General features: G+C 30.6%; 1 protein-coding gene across 1 annotated transcript in view; it reads left to right on the top strand.

Annotated features, from left to right (window-relative positions):
• The window catches only part of LOC127281037 (clustered mitochondria protein homolog), a 154770-nt gene that overhangs the window by 120485 nt on the left and 15390 nt on the right, over positions 1-18895 (top strand). Inside the window, exons 3-15 of the mRNA XM_051304520.1 lie at positions 1732-2154; positions 2426-2792; positions 3264-3400; positions 3500-3780; positions 5699-5825; positions 6407-6581; positions 6661-6863; positions 7036-7177; positions 7395-7600; positions 8439-8645; positions 8850-8948; positions 9023-9367; positions 9486-9758. Coding sequence (XP_051160477.1) covers positions 1732-2154; positions 2426-2792; positions 3264-3400; positions 3500-3780; positions 5699-5825; positions 6407-6581; positions 6661-6863; positions 7036-7177; positions 7395-7600; positions 8439-8645; positions 8850-8948; positions 9023-9367; positions 9486-9758 — 2985 coding nt within the window. The remainder of the gene's footprint in view (positions 1-1731; positions 2155-2425; positions 2793-3263; positions 3401-3499; positions 3781-5698; positions 5826-6406; positions 6582-6660; positions 6864-7035; positions 7178-7394; positions 7601-8438; positions 8646-8849; positions 8949-9022; positions 9368-9485; positions 9759-18895) is intronic.

Consider the following 18895-nt stretch of genomic DNA (forward strand, 5'->3'; position numbering starts at 1 on the left):
TTTAAGAAAATGCAAAAAAAAATCGATTTTTCGAAAGTTACAACTGGTGTTCCCCCCTTAAACCCGAGGGGGAATTTACTCAGGTAGTCAAGTGTACACTCTTCCTGTAATACTTGTGTAATAACGTGTAATACCGTGTAATAATGCGTTATTACGATGCTGTAATAACGCAAAAAAATCTGTAATATCTCTGTAATAATGTGTAATACTCTGTAATAACGTGTAATAACTTAGTAATAAGGGTAATATGAGGTGTAATACCGGTAGTCAAGTGTACACGTTTTTAACTAGTAAATTCCCCCTCGTTTAAACCGTATTTCAAAAATTTGAATTTTTATAATCTTTTTTTAAAATAACAAATTTTGAATGTTTTGTGACGAACACCGCCCACCAAAATGGTTTGAAATGAAAAAGTAGGGTTCAAAACAGTCTAAAGCCGACCAATCTCAACCGATTTTGGAATTTTTTTTAAATGATCTTTAATAAAATTGGAAAAATTCCCTGAAGCCCGATTTTTGATTTTCAATTTGCATAAATAATTATATTAATATAGACAAATGAAAGAAACGTGTTTTTCTATATATTACTCTTATTTTCAAAAAAATAAAGAAAGTTTTTATTGTTAAGTACTTCAATTTATTCCACTGGACCTCTAAATTGTAGAATGTTGATAAAGACACATTAGTAAACTGTTAAAACACGAATATGATAAACAAATTTGTTAATTTAGTCAATGACATTGATTAATAATTTAAATGTAACTGATTACTCAGGGGTGTTCGAGAACGCTGTTCAAGAATTCCATGTCAGTTTTTTAAAATTAAAAATGTCGGACCCAATATTGTGGACGAATATGTAAAAATCGCGTATTTTAAAAAATCTACAAATTTCCAAATTAAAGATATTACAAATTCGTCCACCATATTGGATCCGACATTTATAATTTTGAAAAACTGCCATGTAATGCGTGATCAGCGACCCCGAACACCCCCGAGTAATCAGTTTAATTTAAATTAATCAATGTCATTGACTAAATTAACATTTTGTTTATAATATTCGTTTTTTAACAATTTACTAATGGGTCTATATCAACATTCTACAATTTAGAGATCCAGTGGAATAAATTGAAGTACTTAACAATAAAAACTTTCTTTATTTTTTTGAAAATAAGAGTAATATATAGAAAAACACGTTTCTTTCATTTGTCTATATTAATATAATTATTTATGCAAATTGAAAATCAAAAATCGGGCTCCAGGGACTTTTTTCAACTTTATTAAAGATCATTTAACAAAAATTTCGATTATCCAAGGTATGTTACATGTAAATTTCATTATAATCCTTTTTATAGAAAGTATAAAAAATACAAATTGTTTATAAAATTGTTATTAAAAATTAAGAAATGTTGAAATTTTTTTCACAATTATGTTTACATAAAAGAGTGGATATTCATTGAATTCAAAAAAAATTGCCAATAATTTCTAACAACCGAAATTAAAGTTATTAATTTTTTAAAAAAATGATGCAAAAATTTGTTATTTTAAAAAAAAGTTATAAAAATTGAAAATTTTGAAATAAGGTTTAAAGTGTTTTTTTGGTTTGTTGTGAGATACAGATTTTCACAATTGTTTTTGTTTGTCCAAAAATCTAGAAAGTTTTTACTCACGGTTGACGTGGTTTGACTCAAGATTAAAGTTGTGAAAACTTTATTTAAGAAAATTGTCTGTTTAGGAAATTCACCAACTTCTAATGGACCGTGAAGATACTTGTCACCGAACGTGTTTTTCTCTTCAACTTGATGGCAATACATTGGACAATTTTGCTGAATTAAAAAATATCGAGGGTTTGAAAGAGGGATCTGTGATCAAAGTTGTTGAGGAGCCTTATACAATGCGCGAGGCTCGCATTCATGTACGACATGTTCGGGATTTGTTAAAATCCGTGGATCCCGCTGATGCCTACAATGGAGTTGAATGCAGTAGTCTTTCATTTTTAAATGTTATCACGAATGGTGACATCATGGAGAAAAAGAAATCTAGAGCTGATTCTGTTGACTGTACTCCACCAGACTACATCATACCAAGTTGCAAAGACAGACCCTTACTTCCTCTTCAACCTCAAGCAAAAGAACAAAAATGTCCACCCTGTCTGAAGGTAAAATTATATGAATATACTTTTAAGAAAAAATTAAACACACATTAGTGTACAGAGGGAAAAAATTTATGTGTGCATTTTTCAATTTCTTAAAATATAACAATAACATTTCAGGCCTCAGGAAGAAACTTTAGAAATTTTCACGCTTTGTGTATTTGTGTTTAGCACATTCTAAACCATAAGCATGCTTTTTTATTATTTGTATTTCTGAATAATTATTTAAGGAAATGTCTATAGATGTCTATATATTGAAAATTGAAAAAACCTTTAGGTTTTAACAACTTCAGGATGGAATCCACCACCAGGTCATAGAAAACTGCACGGCGATTTGATGTACTTGCACGTGATAACGTTAGAAGAAAAGCAGTATTACTTGACAGCATGTGCTCGTGGCTTTTTCGTCAATCAATCTTCCAAAGAAACATTCAGTCCAAAACCAGCAACTCCAAGTCATCTCTGTCACAGTCTAATAGAGCTTCTCAACCAACTGAGTCCTGCGTTCAAGAGAGGTTTCGCAGCCATGCAGAGACGACGAACACTAAGGCATCCGTTTGAGAGAGTAGCGACACCATATCAATTGCATGCGTGGTGTGCTCCTCAAATCGAACACACAATTGATGCAATTCGTGCAGAAGACAGTAAGATTCTTCATTTTCATTCTTTCTTATGTTTACTAATTATTATTTATTTTTAATATATTTTACTGAGGAATATAAATTAATTGCATTTATTCAAAATGATTATTTACTTAATAAATTAATAAATAAATTAAATAAAACATTCAGACGCAGAAATTTATCAGCTTTCTAACCATCTAAGTTACAAGCCTCTAACTTTTTTCTAACTTAAAATACCTTGCTTTAAAATCAACATCAAATTTCCACTCCTCGCACGTTAGCCGTACCAATAATTTCCGACGCTAGAATTCTTTTTAAAAAAATGGAAAATTACTTTTTTCTTATAGAATTGTTTAAAATTTCTTTCTTCACGTCATGTTCTTTTTGTACTCTATCCCTTAAATTGTCTTTTATTTATAGAAGAGTAGAAAATTATAAAAAAAATTGTTTTTAAAAATAGAATAGTATTTGAATTGATGTATTTATTTACAGCCTTTTCTTCCAAGCTTGGTTATGAAGAACATATTCCAGGCCAAACACGTGATTGGAATGAGGAATTGCAAACAACAAGAGAACTTCCACGAAAAAATCTACCAGAAAGATTGTTGAGGGAACGAGCAATTTTTAAGGTTATCAATTATTTTGAGTGCTTTATGTTTCTTTGAAAAGAAAATATATTAATTTGCATTTCCGACATAATGATTTTTATCGTAACTAATTGTATTCAGGTTCATAGTGACTTTGTGGCTGCCGCAACTCGAGGTGCAGTTGCAGTAATTGATGGAAATGTTATGGCAATTAATCCTGGAGAGGAGGCTAAGATGCAAATGTTTATTTGGAATAATATATTTTTCTCTCTTGGTTTCGATGTGCGAGATCATTATAAGGAGCTCGGCGGTGATGCTGCAGCTTTTGTTGCGCCCCGAAATGATCTTCAAGGTGTTCGAGTTTATGCAGCTGTAGATCTTCCGGGGCTTTATACTCTTGGAACAGTCGTAATCGATTATAGGTGAATTTTTATCAATATTTATTTTTTATTTCTTAAATGTTTCAACTGAGAAATGAAAGTTGTTTAGTTTGCATAAAAAAACAAATACAATTATGATTTAGTTTAGTTTTGGAACTTAGGGCGAAATTTAAATTCCTAATTTATTCTATTTTATATCGATGCTTATTTCATTGTTACTGAAAAATAGTTTTTACTAATATAAATGAAATACTGCCGATAAAATAAACATTGATATTTTAATTATATTTGTAATAGACCGAATTTATTTCAAATCAATCTGGCTGGACTTGGTCGCAGCTGAAAATCAATTTGGGATGCATGAATAAGCTCTGAAACAAATTTTTTAGAATTCTGATTTTAAAGAATCTTATTATGAAGAATATTAAATTCTTATAATATAAATTTTGCAGACTTTCTATTAAACCGGTTATTAATATTGCAGAAATTTTATTTAGACGAAAATTAATTATTTGCCAGAAAATAAATTTGATCGAAACTCAATTTGTGCACGCAAGCTTTTCACATATAAATCTAGACATTTGAGGAAGTCATTTTTGATGAAAAAAAATAAATCTTGTTCAGGATTCATATTATTGTACAATTTATTAAAATGATAACACGCAAAGAATATAGGTGCTTTGAAACAGTGCGAAGTGCATTGTGCAGATAGATGAAAAGATTCTTTATATCTAGCGGTGAATCTAGAATTTTTGAAAATGCAAATAGTCAGAAATCAATTTGACAAAAATATTTCGGTTTGATGTTTAAAATTGATCACGCCAACACGGACAGAGCTCTAAACAAAAATGGTTTTGATGGATTTAAACGTTCTAAGGCTTAAAATATTTCTACATTAGTGTACTTTTTTAGCTAGATTAGCTACATTAGCGTTTTTTTAAAAAATTTCATTTTTGATGCCAATAGAGCTGTCAAAAGTCAAAAAGTCTAGAAATTTTAAAATACTCCTTAAACTTGTAATAAACAATTTAGTGACCCTAAAAAAGTCCGATTGTGTGTTGAAGTTTTTAGAAAAATTTTAAAGCTTTTAATGAATAATTTGTTGGCCCTGGAAATGGCCTTTTAAACGTTGATAAGGTTTGATAAGAAATAAATAAATTATTGATAATTTACAATGTTTGTAAACGTTGTAGCACTCGAGTATTGCAATACTTTCGAAGCTTTATTTGGCTCAACTATAAAGCCATGACTACTTTGAATATTTTTAACTGCAAGAATAATAATATAATAAATAAAAATAAAATAAATCCATATAAAATTTTTAAAAAAATTTAATTTCTTATAATTTATCAGCAACCTCAAAAACATTCATATTGGAAGTTTCAAACAAAAGAACGAATTTTTGAACTTTTTTAAAAATTTTTGTCCACCATTTTGGATCCGCCATTTTGAAATTTTAAAAAATAACATCAAATTCTTCATCAGCGACCTTAAAAACTATCGAATAATATGTTTTCCACAAAGAAACCATTCTTTCTGCTTTTTTGATCTTTTGTCCGCCATAAAAAAATTTAGATTTATGATCAGTGGCCCTAAAAACTGTTTAAGAATGAGTTTCAGAATTATATACCTGGTTTTTAGCTTTTAATTAGTAAAAGTATTTTACGAATGTAAAAATCTTCTAAGCCATAGAACGTTTAAATACATCAAAACCATTTTTGTTTAGAGCTCTGTCCGTGTTGGCGTGGAATGTCCCTTATATTAAACAATAACGCAAATTTTTATTTAAAGGTTCAAATTTATATATTTTTTAAGTTTACTAATAATTTTTTTTTGCTACGAAGAAATAATTTACCTGGACATTTAGCAAATTGACAAGGCTAAATTGATTTTAGTGACCATGTTCAACCTGACTGATTTGAAATAAATTCAATCAGTATTTATTCTTATTTTGTAACAGAGGATATCGAGTTACTGCTCAATCTATTATACCGGGAATTTTGGAACGCGAACAAGAACAATCTGTGGTTTATGGCTCAATAGATTTCGGAAAAACAGTTTTGTCACATCCCAAATATCTTGAATTGGTAAGATAATCAGAATATTATTTATAGGGGAGAGTAGGCAACAGTGGATTATTTTAATTTTCTGGAAAATTATTTTAAAAACTCCATCAAATCCTAAATATGTATGCTCACTCATTTATATTTAGAGTCGGGTAGAGTGTTTTAATTAATTTTCCAGAAAACCTACTATTCCCTACTTTCACCTGTTATGTTTGGTAGTATTTGATTCTTTTTAGAAATCACTTTTCTTTAGTGATCCGATTGAAAATTGTTAAATCTTAACGTCTGTCCCATATATTTTTTTTAAAAGTTACCAGTCGTTTACATTGAATTAGAAAGGTTCGAAAAAGTATGACATAAGAAACTACTGATTACATGAAATAAAAAAAACAAATTTAGTTTCGGTATATATTTTTCACCTTAAAAGTTGTTTTCTAATCTAATATCTAATATTCTAAATTCTAATATTGAATAATCTTTGCTTTGAATAAATTTCTTTAATTCATTTATTTACAATATATATAATTTTTCTAATGTTTTTAAAATTTCCACTTTTTCTAGGATTTGTTAAATTTACTATTTCGTGTTATTTTTATGTACAGCTAAATAAAGCTGGTCAACAACTGAAAATTTTACCTCACAAAGTTATAAATGATGCAGCAGAAGAAATAGAGCTTTGTAGCAGTGTCGAGTGTAAGGGAATAATTGGAAATGACTCTCGTCATTATGTTTTGGATCTTTTAAGAACTTTCCCTCCGGATGTAAACTTTCTAAAATGTATGTTACAAAAGTACAAGTATTTTAAAAGAGTTTTTAATTCGGGAAAAATTATCAGCTTAATATGATTAATTTTTAGTGGATAACGTTGAATTGAGTAAAGAAGCACGGGCTTTAGGATTTCCAGTTGAGCACAAACACAGATTGGCCTGTCTTCGTCAAGAATTGATTGACTCCTTTGTAGAGGCAAGATATGTACAATTCATTAAACATGCCGCTGTCCATTTACAACAGTTGACATCAGTTAGGAGATCGCAAAAGGATAAAGAACTGTGTCCAAAGGTACATAATATTATTATTTAAATTTTGTATAATTTTATGTATTAACAAAAATAGATTGTCTATAATTTTCCATTTATCAACAATTAGTAGTTAGGATTTGAAAAATCAATATTTATTTCAAACAAGCTGAATGTAAAGTGTTTTATATTGTTATTTTTATGTTCATCAATAGGAAGACAAGAAAGATGAGACCAGTGTGTCGACTATTGATAGCAACAAAGAAGTTTCTGGTCAGTCAACAATAGAAGCTGATGAAGCAAAAAAAATCGTAGAAAGCATAACAGACTCCATTACTGGTGGTGAAAAACAAGAACGTGAGTTAATTCCTCAACTCGAAAAAAGTCGATTTTTTATTTTAAATGCTTATTTTAATGATTACTTTCTTTACAATTAAATTAAAAGGCAACAAGTTGTAGATTCTGCCTTCTTTCCTTTTAAAATTCTTCCGTTCTTGAAGTCTCCCTATTATATTTCAAGAATGAAAGAACTGCTTCGTGCTTAGAGTATTAAAAAAGATTTTTCACATATTAGTTGAAGAGAGTACGAAGGAGATAGTGCGCGGAGCTGCTACAGCAGTCGGCAGTTTACGGGATGCAGAATTTGATGTCCGATTTAATCCGGATGTTTATTCGCCTGGTGTTCGTCATCCCGACGCAAATGGACTTGCATTGAAGAAGCAAAGACAACTTATAAGAGACGCTGCAGACTTTTTGCTAACAGTGCAGCTTCCTACTTTTGTAAGTTTAATTTTATATTTAAGAAGATTCTATTACTCGACGAAACTGTTAACCTACCATCATTTGCTTTTTTCATTTATTTCTCTTAAAATACATAGAAATTATAATTCCATAACTTCAGTACCTTTCACGTCACTCTTCTTTCATACTTTAAAACAGTTTTCGTGTTATTCAATATTTTTATTTTCATGTTATTGAATTTAAAAAATGTGAATAATGTTGTTTTGTTATTAATTTTTGTAATAAACATTAATGAATTCAGAGGTCAGTTCACGTTCGGACCGTAATTTCGGGCCTCTTCTTAGGAAAGGTTTGCGAATGACCTACACACGATAATGAAAAATGGTTTTTTGCCTTTTATTCTACCACTCTTAAACTCTTAAGGCCAGGTCCAAGTCGTGTCAGCTGTTCCATTGAAACTTCAAAGGAACAGCTGACTCGACTTGGACCTGGCCTTAAAATATTGCTTTAATTAAAAATAATATTAACCCACTCAACCTTGAAGCTTCCTTGACCGCGCGCCTGGAATAATGCTGCGACTTACTTTATGGTAAGACTTGGTCCTGAATAAAAAAAATTTTTTTTATTTGTTATTACGTTGGCTAGGTCTAGACACGAGGTTTTTAAAAATTTTTATATCTCTCATTTTTTACGACTTAATCAGCTATATCGGGGCACATTTATAATAATTTCTAGATTATAAATATACAAAAAAAAGAAAAATCGAGTTTTGAAACTTTAAATATGGACTGAGATCATAACTTTCTATTTTGTCTTATTTGTCTTGTGCATTAAAATTTTTATTTTCTCTTAACCATTTTATTGTCTTCTGATACAGATTCGCGACTGCTTAGATCACACGGCCGCAGCAATGGATGGAAATACATTAGTAGAAGCCCTTCATGGAAGAGGAATCAATGTTCGTTACCTTGGAAAATTGGCTGCTATGCTCGCTAATGTTCCTCAATTGCAATATCTAAATCGTATAGCTGTATCGGAATTGATTTTGCGTTCTGCCAAACATATTTTCACCTCATATATGCAGGTAATTATATTTTCAACTACTCATTTTTTTATGTAAAAATGGGATAAAAAATTATTTTTCTACATATTTTGAAAACTTTCTGTTCTGACATTTTCATTTTTACAAATATTGGAAAGAATCTCAGCTTTTTAATGAAAATAAAAAAAAACAAAACAAGCAGAAGGACCTTCATTAACTGAAATAATGATTATCATTTTTTAACAGGGAACAGAATTGATGAGTTTGTCCGCTGCGATAAGTCACTATTTGAATTGCTTTTTGTCATCTGCGCAGCTTATTCACCCTCAACAAAATTTGGAAGAGGTAATTACAGTTATCATGCATTGAACTGTATTTAATTTATAATAATTGTAATTACAATTGTCATTATACTTTAGCTTCAAAGCAAAACAGCGAAGCGCCGCAATAAAAGAAAAGGTAGAAACAATGGCCCTCAGCAGTCAGAAGTAGAATGGGCTTCTCTTACTCCAAAAGTTCTTTGGCAACAAATCAAAGCGGATTTAAAGAGTTACTACGATTGGGACACGCCTACTCCAGAGTCACTCGATGGAACTATAGAATATTTCCACTTGCAAAAAATTTCTCTTCTTAGAGGTTTCTGTGTCAAGACTGGTATCCAAATCTTGTTGCGAGAGTATAATTTCGAAAACAAAAATAGAGCAACTTTCTTTGAAGAAGACATACTCAATATTTTCCCAGTAGTTAAACATATCAACCCTAGAGTAAGTGAAATTTACTATTAAACATTTGTACGTTTCAAAAAACTGTATTTACTTCATTAGATTAGGAATTTTTGATGGCCATTTTTTTGTGTTAAACTTTAAAAATTGCTTTTTTCAGGCAAGTGATGCTTACAATTTTTATACGACTGGACAGAGTAAAATTCAGCAAGGTTATTTAAAAGATGGATACGAGTTAATAAGCGAAGCTTTAAATCTCCTGAATAATGTGTACGGAGCGATGCATCCTGAAATTGCCCAGTGCCTTAGAATGCTTGCAAGATTAAACTACATTATGGGTGATCACGCTGAAGCTCTCGCCACTCAACAGAAGGCTGTTCTTATGTCAGAGAGAGTTAATGGCATCGATCATCCCTACACTATTACCGAATACGTAAGTTAACTTTTTTAATAATTGGGAGAAACATATTTATCACAGAAACAAAAGGACCCTAACTATTAAGATTCGTGGTAGTTGTAATGATCTGAGTTCATTTGCCAAAAGGATTTGCTCGCTGAATGGAGTCCGGGTACCTATTTTGAACAGATTCTTTAAATCTCGGTAGATGGCGTGAAGCGCCATCTATGTTTCGATTAATTTTCGGAACTATTTCTTACTATGTTGTAGAGGAGAGATGTTGTCATTGACGAGTCTTTATTTAAACCTTCGTATTACATAAAATAATATAAGAACAAAAGAATCTATACAATGCAAATAAAATTCTAGACTCTAGAAAAAATTACTATACAAGAACTAGCTATTCTAGTACAGCGTTCGCTGCGGCTCGCGATGATGTTGATCAGGACGACGCATATTACTTTCATGTGGGGTACTTTCTAGAATTTACCCCCCAGACGACGGTACGGGCGGATACTAGGATCGTCCACGCGGGGTCAATTATTATTCGTAATCGGGAAGAAGCTAGATATTGGATTCGGTTCCAATATTCATGCCCGACGCGAAGCTAGTGCGAAGTAATATTCACTATGTGTCTCCTCCACCCGAGGGGCGCCTCGAGATGGGGAATCGACCTAGTGCATCATCTTTGTCAAGAGAGGAGTGCCTCTACTCGACAAGGATGGTCCTGGTAGATGTGTGTTACCTGACTCACCAGTCTTCCACGGGAACGCCCATAGGAAGTCCGGGTCACCAGGAGGAGGAAGTGATGAGGAAGGCTCTGGTATTCAGAAAGACGCAGCTCTACTGAGCACCAGGTAGCCAGGAGTGAGTCGCTTTCAATTGTCTTCTGACTCTAGACGAGTCAGAAGAAGAAGACTGACAAAAAAGGTGCGAGACGAAAGGTATATCACTAGCAGCTAGGTGACAGCGAGTGGTGGGGGAAGAGAGTGACACTACTACTTACGCTGTAAAAACCGCGAATTTATATTCTCAAAAAAAATATTCGATACTTTAGATAGAAAATTATACTAAAAAAAATAAAAAAATTCCATTTTTTGAGATTTAGCCAGGCTTAGAGAAAATACTACTGGACCAATTTTTCTTATACTCAGTGTTTCTTATACTCAGTAAAAGTGTTTGTTGGGTAAAAATCTTGATATATGGTCGAGAAAATTTAGTTTCTTAAATATTTTCTTAAATTACAAGTTTTTTTTCAAAAAAATGCATTATTTTTTCTTTGCAATTCTTTGAATTACTGCTTGATGCTGACAATTCAAAAGTTGGATTTAAAAAATTCAAAATGGCAAAAGAATACATTCAATTTTGAAAATTTTGGGCGTCGTTTTTAATCTGCCTCTTTGAATTTTTTAAATACAACTTTTTATTCGTCAATGGAAACGTTAAAAACTTTTAAGTGACAAGTTTTAAGTAAATCCGGTTATGAAAATCGATTTCTGACAATATCTTTTTATCTTGAGATATCGACTACATGATAAATTAGTATCAGCTCAGTTGTAATTGAGGAGCAAATTTTCAAAACCTGATAAGTCCATATTTTCTTATTTCGAGAAATTGAAACAAATGACTTTTCTCTCATAACTACTGCAGTTACTTTTAGAATATAAAATTTGTAATAGCTTAATTCTATAACAATGTTTTTATATTCAAGACGTTCTGTTTTTAATTAAACTTTTTCATAATTTAATGATTTACAGATATTGGTAATTTTTTCTAATAAAAAACATAAAAATTATAACTCATCTTGGTTATGTCCAAAAGTTTTTAAATTGCAAATTCGTTGTTAACAAATTTTTTTTCTTAAATTTTAACAGCGACAGGAAGATTTGTGAGGTCGTTAAAATATTAAATTTATGTTTATCTCCATTTTTTTAAAAAATGTATTTATCAGATTTTGAAAATTTACTCCTCAATTCCTTTTTCAGTTTTAAGACTTAAAGTTAAAGATTTAAGCTCTTATTTAAGCCCTTGTAAAGATTTTTATCATGTTGCGTTTTAATTTTGCAGTGCTTCAAAAAGTACTCAAAAAACCATTTTTTTGTAACCCAGTGTAATTACTTGTTACTCTAGTTGGAACATTCAAATTAATCATTGTTAGTAGAGTAAAAATTTGTGAAGTGTGCTAACATTTTCTTAGAGGTTGCTTTTGTTAATTAAAATCCTATAATTTTGAGAATGAAATTCGTAATCCCTATGAAATTATGTGTTTTAACGTGTGAAGTATATGACAAAAATATTGGGCTGAGGAATCTTACATTGGGCTCTACGCCTAATGCGAAAATTAGCTTCGAATTTCTAATATGTTACTCCAAAAACCCCATAAGCTGCGATTTTTTAAATACACTTATTTAAAGAAAAATATTGGGCCTAATATTTTGTGCTTTTTTACCACATGTGTGAACGCAGAATTTTATGAGGATTACGATTTTTATACACAATATTAGTAATCTCATTTCAAAAGACTACGTTTTTCGCTGTAAGGCTTCACATTGGGCTCCGGGCCCAATTTTTTTGATTCAATAATGGGGACGCATGAATATTGCCCAAATTATACTTGCCAGAATTTTTGTTGTGTCGAATTAAAAATTATCGAATTTACATTTCGTAGAATTTAAAAAAACTAGATTTTACAATGAGCCCAATTTTAATATCGAAAAATATCTATTTAAAATAATTCTTATTTTATAGAATTTTTATTTAACTGAACTTTAATAAAGAAGATTTTCTAATATATCGAATTTTCAAATAATACAATTTCAATTTAACAAAATCTATGTCTAGAATAATTTTCATGAAGAAGAATTTTTATTTATCAAAATTGTTTTTTTGTCAAATTTCTATTTATCCGAATATTCACATAAAAGTATTTTTATTAACAGAATTTCCATACAACAAAGTTCCTATTTAACAAAACTTTTTTTAGGAAATAAAATTTCTTTTATATTTAATTTTAATTTAAGGGTATGTGGGAACCTCCCACGTGACCTAGTATGGGAAAATGTGTTTTGGTAGTATACATCTTACTCTAAAATGAGAAAATATTTCTGTCTAAAATTTTGAGGGATGATAGATTTGGGTTCAAGAAATCTCGCTGTTCTCCGAAAAATACATAATTTTGCATTAAATTATTAAAAAATGAAGTTTATAAAGTGGCATTTTTAATCGAAAATGAAAAAAAAGATGGCAAACACAGACGTTGCGTGAGTGTGTCAGTGCTCCAGGGAACAGCGCCAATTCGAGCAAGTGAGTAGTAGGGCTGTGCCGGTTCTAAAACAGTTTGACCATCAAACCCCTTTTTCAACCCTCTTGGCCCCCCACCACTAATTTGCATATTAACCCTTTTTGATCACCTCCCACCACCCCTTACCACCCACTTTCCTCCCTCTTGGCCACACACCACCCCCCTATTTTGCATATGTATTTTAAAACTTTAACCCTTTTTGTCACCCACCCTTAATTTGCATATGTCTTTCCTATGTATTTACATATACGGTCCCAAAAACATATGATCTTAACGTTATTTCAATCCATAGATTAGATGTCAATATTAACAAAAATACAATTCTTTGCGTGTTGGTTCTTTTATTGATCTACCGCCATCTATTAAAGCTAAACGTGCCTGTGTCAATGTTAGAAATGAAAAGGATTATCCTTTTGCAATGCAAAATTATCCTTTCCTAATGCTTCAAGTGGGCAATATTATCGGCATTGTATAAAGCTTCTTTAAACCCATCACGTTTGCAAAACTATGAATATATTCAACATCATTTAAATTCCACTAATATTAAATTCCCTGTACCACTCAATGACATTGTAAGATTTGAAGTGCTTAAAAATATTTCCGTAAATGTTTATTGTCTTGTTAAACGAAAAGGGGAATTCAGCGTCTCACCAATACATCTAACCTCGCAGAAACGGTCCAAACATGTAAATCTTTTACGCGTTGATGATCACTATATTGATGAGGATGATGATAAAGAAGAAAAAGAAGATTTCTCAATTTCAAACACATACCACTATGTTTGGATAAAATCTTTATCGCGTCTTATAAATAACCAAGTGTCCACAAATGAGCACAAGTTTATTTGTTTACGATTGTTGTCTTCACTATTTCAGAAGCAACGATAAACTTACCGAACACGTTGAGGATTGAATATTATTCATGATGCACATTTTATTATTAAAGTAATCGAGAATGACTTTAAAGGTAAAGTTGACGTTCTTCCCATTAATAAGGAAAAATATATTAGTTTTACAAAACATGTTGAAGCAAGTCTCATTAAATTTAGATTCATTGCATCATCTTTAGACAAATTAGCATCTTATTTGAATGAATATAAAATTGTTAAATCAAACTTTTCAACCTATAGTGATGATAAAGTTTATTTGTTAACCCGAAAAGGAGTTTTTCCTTACGAGTATCTCGACTCTAAGGAAAAACTCAAAGAAACTCAGTTACACCAAAAAGAACATTTTTATAGTACATTGAATGATTCAAATATATCAGATCGAGAATATTTACATGCTCAGCAAGTATAGCCAGAATTCAATTGTAAAAGTCTTAGTGATTATGTTTATTTATATATGAAAACTGACATCTTGCTGCTTGCTGATGTATTTGAAAATTTTCTGTGAACAATGCTTAAAAGCATACGAGTTCGATCCTGCACACTATTACACGACACCTGGTTTTACTTGGGATGCTATTTTAAAATATACAAATGTAAAACTAGAACTTCTCACTGACATTGATATGATAATGTTTATTAAACGTGGTATAAGAGGCGGCATAAGTCAATGTACAAATCGTTATGCCAAAGCAAATAATCAATATATGACAGAGCACAATATCAATGAGGAGACTTCATACATTGTATATTTAGACGCTGTATGGTTGGGACATGGTACAGTCTCTTCCCTATGGTGATTTCAAGTGGGTTTTTAAATTTGACAATAGCTTTAATTTTAACGTTGCAGATGATGCAACTATAGGTTATATTTTGGAAGTTGATTTAGATTATCCTACTGAACTACATATATGCATAATGATTTCCCATTTTGTCCCGAACACTTGAAACCACCAGGGTCAAAGCAAGAAAAGTTTCTAACTACTCTCTAACTGAAGCGAAAATACATTCTCCATTATCGTGCACTTAAACAAGCATTAGCCAATGGGCTTAAATTGGTTCACATCCACCGCATTTTACAATTTAAACAGTCAACTTCCCTGAAAGATTATGCCGATTTCAATACTAGTCAACGAACAAAGGCTAGTAATGAATTCGAGAACAACGTGTTTAAATTAATGAACAATGCGGTGTATGGTAAGAGAATGGAGAATGTACGTAATCAAGTAAACGTGAAACTCGTGACAAAGTGGGAGGGAAGGTACGGGGCAGAAGCTTTAATTGCTAAACCTAACTTCCACACGGGAACTATCTTTAGTGAAAATTTCATAGCTGTGGAACTCAGGAAGACTGAGGTGTACATGAATAAGCTGATTTGTATAGGTCTCAGCGTTTTAGTTATTTCGAAAACTCTGATGTATGATTTCCATTATGATTATATAAGGAAAAAGTATGGAAACTGTATATTTGCGTAGGAAAATGTATAGATTACGTGTGGATAATCAAGATTATAAATTAGAATATAAGTATTTATTGTAATAGAATATAAATATTATATTGTAAATAGCAAAGAGAAATGTAATTTTATATATATTTATGAATATTTATTGATGTTATTTATTATATTGGTCAACATTTTATTGATGCTGCTATACATATTGGTTTTTAAGTAAATGAAAATTTTTCTCTATATACACTGAAACTTTGTCTACTTTATTTAATAGAATCTTAATATAGTTTAACATTTAGGAAATAAAGAAATTCTTTAAATAGTTTACATTTTGTATACAAATTTTATTTTAAAATAACTTCCATATAAATTCCAAACATTATTACATTTTTGTTTAACATTACTTCAAAGTCAGTTTAAATTTTCTTTAACTTTTTCAAAAGTTAATTTTAACTTTTCTAAAGGTTAACTTTAACTTTTCTAAAATTTTAAATTTCTGATTTATTTATCCAACTATTGTGAGAATTATCAAATCCATGCCATTTTATATAGACTTTATTATGACGATTTTTGAGAACTTTCTCGACAAGATAAACATTTGAATATTTGACTTTGGAAATTTCTTTTTCATAGAAACCGCCTTCGATGGGTTGATCTTGATAATCCTTCAGCTTGTATGTTACCGGATTCGTTGATTTTACTTGAGTGATGGTGAATATTTCAGTTGTCAAGTTGGGTGTGTATCCTTTTTCAAAAACATTCTTATACTTGCTAATAACTCGCACTTTATCACCAAGTTTGAATTGTGCTTTCTTGGATAAAATTTTCCTTTGTTTGAATATGCGTTTCAACAGTCTCTTTTCATCTTCTCTGCAGACATCCTTAGGTTTCATTCTAATAGTGCGATATTTATTATTATTCTACTTTTTCACAAGAGCTGGAAGAATGTCTTTTCATTTGTAATTTCCTCGTAAATTGAACAGTGGCCACATCATATTTTTTAATGTGCGCTTAAATCTTTCAATAATTGAAGCTTTTAAATTACTATAAGTTGAATACAGTTTAACTTAATATGATTTCATTAAACTCTCAAATATAGAATTATAAAATTCTTTCCCTTTATCAGTATGCAATTTTTCAGGAACATGTCCATTTACAAGTATAGATTCCATAGCTTCAGAAACATATTTTCCACTCTTACTATTTACAGGAATAGCCCATGCATACTTAGAAAATATATCTATAACTGTAAGTATATATTTAAAACCTTTATTAACTTTAGAATTGATCATTCATGTTAAAGGATTTGTAACAAAAAAAATGATCTTAATAGAACAGTATTCAATATAATAATGATCTTAATTTTACAAATTCACTCTTAATATATAATTTGAGCTTCCCGTAATTCTTCAATTATTGACATAATTTCATTGTTATGACTTGAATTGCCAGCCTGTTGTAATGCGACAAGTAACTAGACGATCAACAATCTCGTTTGGATCATCCCAATAGACATAGTCAGGATATGATTGTTTCTTCACCATCATAAATTGTGGTAATTGGGTTTTTTTCTTCAAATAAAAATCTCCAGATTTGAGCAAAAGTTTTGCAATAACATTAGTATATTTTAAAGACTTATTACTACGAATAGGTTTATGTGGACTATAATTCTTTCTATATGCATTCGTACTACACAGGATTTCTTTATAGTTAACGAAATCATTATCATTTGTTAACTTTTGATCAGGTTTTTGTCGGAATATGAGTTCCAATAATCTATCCGTTTTAGAATATTTTTTCTTCCCAACTAAGTTAATATAAGAACCTTCAAAATCAATTTGCGTATCACCAATCATATATGTACCGTCGGGAAGTTTACGTACTCCGTAAACGGTATCTATATATTGTTTCCTATTTTTGTCAACATTTGTAGAAATTTCTTTGTTAATTTATCAGAATCTTCTTCTACAATATTAACCACATTACTTTCATCTTTAATATCGTACATGCCTTGCTCATGAAAGTCATCATTAAGTATATTATTATTTTGCTCATTAGTAATAACATTATGATTCTCTTGATTTGGCAATCTATCAATTATATTTTCTTTTGTTAAATTTTGCACGTCTTCTTCTTCATAAATAGGATCATAAAACGTTACATCATCATTATAAATAGATTTGTTGAAAGGTGTATCTTTACTAATAGTAGTCTTAAAAGATGATTCAAAGTCTTCATCTTCTTCTTTCTTTACATGGTTTTGAAAATTTTCAATCTTTATAGGCTTTTTAGTTATATTCACTAATTTTTCCAATGGAGTAACTAATGGTTAAAAGGTTTTTTTCAACATATTTTCAGCTGACTCTCTGCCACTTATAAGAATACGATGTTTTCGACGTATAGCATAACTTGCTGCTGCTATTTGATGTAGCGTCTCTCGCTCTTTTCGAAACATGTTTATTTATGAAAGTCTCAAACTGAACTAATGTAATTCTCTTGAAATGCTTAATATTTATAACTGAATAAAGTAAAAAAAATTTCACAGGTAGTTATGAAATTAAAAATATAGAAGCATATTTGAGACGTCAAATACCAGATGACGATTATTTAGCAATAAATTCTAACAATAGTACATTAGGATGCAATATTAAATCAAATCTTTCGATTGATTTTACTTCTGAAGATTGTATTGGTAGTTTATTGGGATTCACTGCTCGCAAACTAATGCCGAATGTAAAACATTTCTCCGATTTACCTGTATAAATATTGAAAGTGAATGCTCTACGCATTGAACGTAGTATTACCACTGGAGCGTATATAAATGGTAAAAGTTCACACTATACATGAATTTTTCCCTACTGTTCCACCGGGCTATAAGATTGTAGAAGTTCCAGCACACATCATTTACCTTCCAGTCGCCGTAAGAACAATAAATAACATTCAGCTACGTATAGTAGATCAGAACGGTATTTTGGTTAATTTCAGAGGAGAGACAATAACAATCCGTTTACACATTAAATCAATGTAATGGGTATTGTTTATAATCGAAAAGTTGGAACTAGTTATAAAACTTAAACACCATGTCCACCGAAGATCAGTTTGAATACAACTCGCAAAGTGTTAACACCTCAGAGTCGACAATTCCTGAAGCAGTTAGGTCTACGAATCAGAAATCAAAACTAAGGAAGAGAAAGAAGAAAACATTTTTTCTTGTATATTTTGTGTCGCTGTTATAAGGAAAATGGAGGAGATTCTCAGCATTCCAGCATCAGTGAATTTTGATGAATCCATAGCTAATTATGAGATTCACTGTCATCAACCATATGCATCCTCATCGTTTAACAATTGTGATTATAAAAAAATTGTTATGAACGCTAAACATGAACTGATTTTAATAAGAGCACGTGCTGATATAAATTCTATTATTCAAAAGGGCGAAGGTGCAGATGAACAGTTCAAAATACAAATTAATAAAGTGGAATGGTTAGTGCCATATGTTTTATACCATCTGATAATATATAAAATCAAATTATTGA

The sequence above is a fragment of the Leptopilina boulardi genome, unplaced genomic scaffold, assembly GCF_019393585.1.
Source record: "Leptopilina boulardi isolate dan_hultmark-lab unplaced genomic scaffold, ZJU_Lbou_2.1 LbouV2_262, whole genome shotgun sequence".
Classification (NCBI taxonomy): domain Eukaryota; kingdom Metazoa; phylum Arthropoda; class Insecta; order Hymenoptera; family Figitidae; genus Leptopilina; species Leptopilina boulardi.